Source organism: Limulus polyphemus, unplaced genomic scaffold, assembly GCF_000517525.1.
Source record: "Limulus polyphemus unplaced genomic scaffold, Limulus_polyphemus-2.1.2 Scaffold3113, whole genome shotgun sequence".
In the NCBI taxonomy this organism is placed as follows: Eukaryota; Metazoa; Arthropoda; class Merostomata; order Xiphosura; family Limulidae; genus Limulus; species Limulus polyphemus.
The window spans coordinates 31,629-35,112 of NW_013668723.1; the positions used below are offsets into that span (position 1 = coordinate 31,629).

The 3,484-nt window shown below is 33.0% G+C and overlaps 1 protein-coding gene across 1 annotated transcript in view; it reads right to left on the reverse strand.

Annotated features, from left to right (window-relative positions):
- LOC106468687 (phosphatidylserine decarboxylase proenzyme, mitochondrial-like) overlaps positions 1 to 3,484 on the reverse strand; it is a 51,555-nt gene that overhangs the window by 1,329 nt on the left and 46,742 nt on the right. The window contains exon 9 of the mRNA XM_022397053.1: positions 27 to 3,070. Coding sequence (XP_022252761.1) covers positions 2,834 to 3,070 — 237 coding nt within the window. The 3' untranslated portion in view covers positions 27 to 2,833. The remainder of the gene's footprint in view (positions 1 to 26; positions 3,071 to 3,484) is intronic.

Here is a 3,484-nt window from a genome sequence, read left to right on the forward strand (position 1 = left end):
ATCATGGTTAGAAACCAACTATAAACCTCGCAGTTCTTCCTATCATGGTTAGAAACCAACTATAAACCTGGCAGTTCTTCCTATCATGGTTAGAAACTAACTATAAATCTGGCAGTTCTTCCTCTCATGATTAGAAACTAACTGTACTACATCTGGCAATTCTGTCTCTCATGATTAGTAGTAACACTAATATACCACAATAAACTATCATAAACAAGTCCAAGTTTTAACATTTTAGGGACCATGATTCATTATTTAACAAGATTTTACAGAGTCTAAGAATCCCTCCAGTTGTCTTGAGGCATCTTACACGCAGGACAAAAGTTGAGTTATTTTTTGCAACAAACAACATACTCATACTAATTTCTCGACTTATCAAACACAAACCACTTACTTTATAAATACACATGAACAATCCCATATCTAATGGTTTTATAAATAAAAACTGCATTATACTATAATACCTGAAAATACAAAAGTATTGAAACTGTCACATGAATGAGCGACTGTAGTCGATATCTCAGCTCCAAATCAGGTTGAAACTTCATGTCAATAAGAAACTGTAGTCGATATCTCAGCTCCAAATCAGGTTGAAACTTCATGTCAGTAAGAAACTGTAGTCAATGTTTCAGCCCTGAATCAGGCTGAAACTTCATGTCAACAAGAAATTGTAGCCAATGTCTCAGCTCCGAATCAGGTTGAAACTTCATGTCAATAAGAAACTGTAGCCAATGTCTCAGCTCCGAATCAGGTTGAAACTTCATGTCAGTAAGAAACTGTAGTCGATATCTCAGCTCCAAATCAGGTTGAAACTTCATGTCAGTAAGAAACTGTAGCCAATGTCTCAGCTCCGAATCAGGTTGAAACTTCATGTCAGTAAGAAACTGTAGCCAATGTCTCAGCTCCGAATCAGGTTGAAACTTCATGTCAGTAAGAAACTGTAGCCAATGTCTCAGCTCCGAATCAGGTTGAAACTTCATGTCAGTAAGAAACTGTAGTCAATGTCTCAGCCCCGAATCAGGCTGAAACTTTATGTCAGTAAGAAATTGGAGTCAATATCTCAGCTCCAAATCAGGTTGAAACTTCATGTCAGTAAGAAACTGTAGTCAATGTCTCAGCCCCGAATCAGGTTGAAACTTCATGTCAATAAGAAACTGTAGCCAATGTCTCAGCTTCAAATGGTTTTAGTAAAGAAGAGTGGATTAGGTTGGTTTTTTAAGAATTGATTTAATCAAATACTCATGGGTTTTAAACCGTCATTATATTTCTTAGTAATTGCCTTTTTACCCTTGATTCTGGCAGTCTCCTATTCTCATCTCCACCAAATGTTGGTTTTTGTGAATTACAAAATGTCTTTAATATTTTCTGTCATCAACCACATCAGTCTACTTACTCTCAACCCCCTCATTGTCCCCCACCAATCATGAAGTCAGCTGTCCCTCTCGATATAATAATCCAATCCTTCTTTCTTTTCTTCAAATGATTGAAACTTATATTAATGATTATAATCTAACTTCCCTCACAATTAATTAGCTATGTACTCAAGCATAAATACACAATTACAAATTTTAATTAAATAACCAGTTTTATTATTCAAACATTATCAATGTAGATAATATGACAAAACAAATTTCTCATACTATCTCTACCTTAGGTTTCTTTCAATGCGTTTCCAAATAAACAATGTTTAAAATCTCAAAACTGTGATTTTCAGAACAATTCTGAAACACTCAAACATGATTTCTTAGACGAGAATTGGTTTTCCAAACTATCAATAAGTTTACAACCAGCAGCAAATTTCACTAGTAGCCAGATTTTGTTGTATAAAAATAACAATAAAGATTTTTAGATACAAGATATTTCTGCTAAGCACAGTTGGTTTAAAACTAAATATAAAATTAACAACTTCAGTATCTGAGCTGGATCAGATAACTTGAATGAAGCATCAGTGGATCCCAAAATTCGGTTATTCTTCGATTCCACACAAAAAAAATTGTCCAAGATGTGACTAATGTTTCTCAAAATGAAGTAGGTTTTATAAATTCAAATATTACCCTCCTGGACATCTCTTCTACTAATCTTAACTAATGCTTTAAATCAGCTGTGTTCTTTAGTTTGAAAATTTGTGAAATGGGACCATTAATTTATATACACAAAAATATTAAGCGACATTAGGAACAAAGCATTATATATCAGTATGCTAAATCTCAATAAAAGTTTCATGAACCAGGTGATGTCTTTTTTCTAACTATTAACACTCACTTAAGTAAATTAAATATTTTGTTCACCTTGACTAGAAACATTAAAGAAATCACTACAACCATTAATGGCAAATTATAAAGTGAATTAATTTAAATCATCTCCTGCACATAATCTTGATATTCTCCCCTTATTTATCTGCGACACATTTATTTCTTCACTTATTTGTAGAGTGTCATCAAGAAAGTAGTTTTACCATTATTTTTTTAAATAGATCATGCAATCCTTTTAAGAACAAGAAAGTTGAAGTTTGACGCACAGAAATGCCATTCAGGATCACAAATCTTCCGAGCGATTTAAAGCGAACTGCAATCGTAAAACATGTTTTTCCACAGCAAGTCACCCTCAGTTAACTTGGAATCATAAGAAAATTGCCAGGAGATATAATTACTTGTAAGCTCCATCTGAAAGCTTCACATATTAACAAGTTCTCCTTTGACCACTTGTCTTAACCTACCATTTTATACGACACTGGTTCGTGGCTTGTAAGAACTCCTTCTGCGGAAGACTACAGAGTCAAGAGTTTAACATTCTTCCAACTCTAAATTAGGAAGATTCTGAAACAACAAAATTATCAGCTTTTATCTTCTACAAGCATTAAAGGTTCACCATACTTGACTTTTTGTCCTGCTCTTATTGCAAAATTCAAGTCCTTAGGGCCTTCAAAAATTAAAACAATTGTTGAACCCAGATTGAATTCACCAAACTCATCTCCTTTCTTCAGCTGTATTCCAGAGATGTTGTTACTGGATTCAAAACTGTGGTCTTTAGAACCATCCTTTTTCCAAATCCTCTCATTAGTAACAAGCTCCTGAAAATCCATAAAGAAAGTTTCAATTGATATGAAAATCATTTCTTCAACTGGTCTTTAAAACTACATGAAGACTGAATATGAAATACAATTGAAAAAAAATAAAAATAAACTCAAGAATTCTAGATGTTTGTCTGTATGATAAGTGCATGCTCCCAAGCACTTACAACATAATAAAAAAAAATGATGTACCAAAAATATGGGAAAATTTATAATGATCTGCAAAGGAATAAATTGAGTTTCAATTAGTTTTCGTGAGTGGTTATAAAACACTCAAAAATTAATTATCAATTGTAGCTACATAAAAATATAAATACAAATCTTCTTAAAATAAGACCCAAAACTCGAGCACTTTCAAATAGTTTACTATTCTTCTTCAGGAGAACAAAGAAGAATAGTCAACTATTCGAAAGC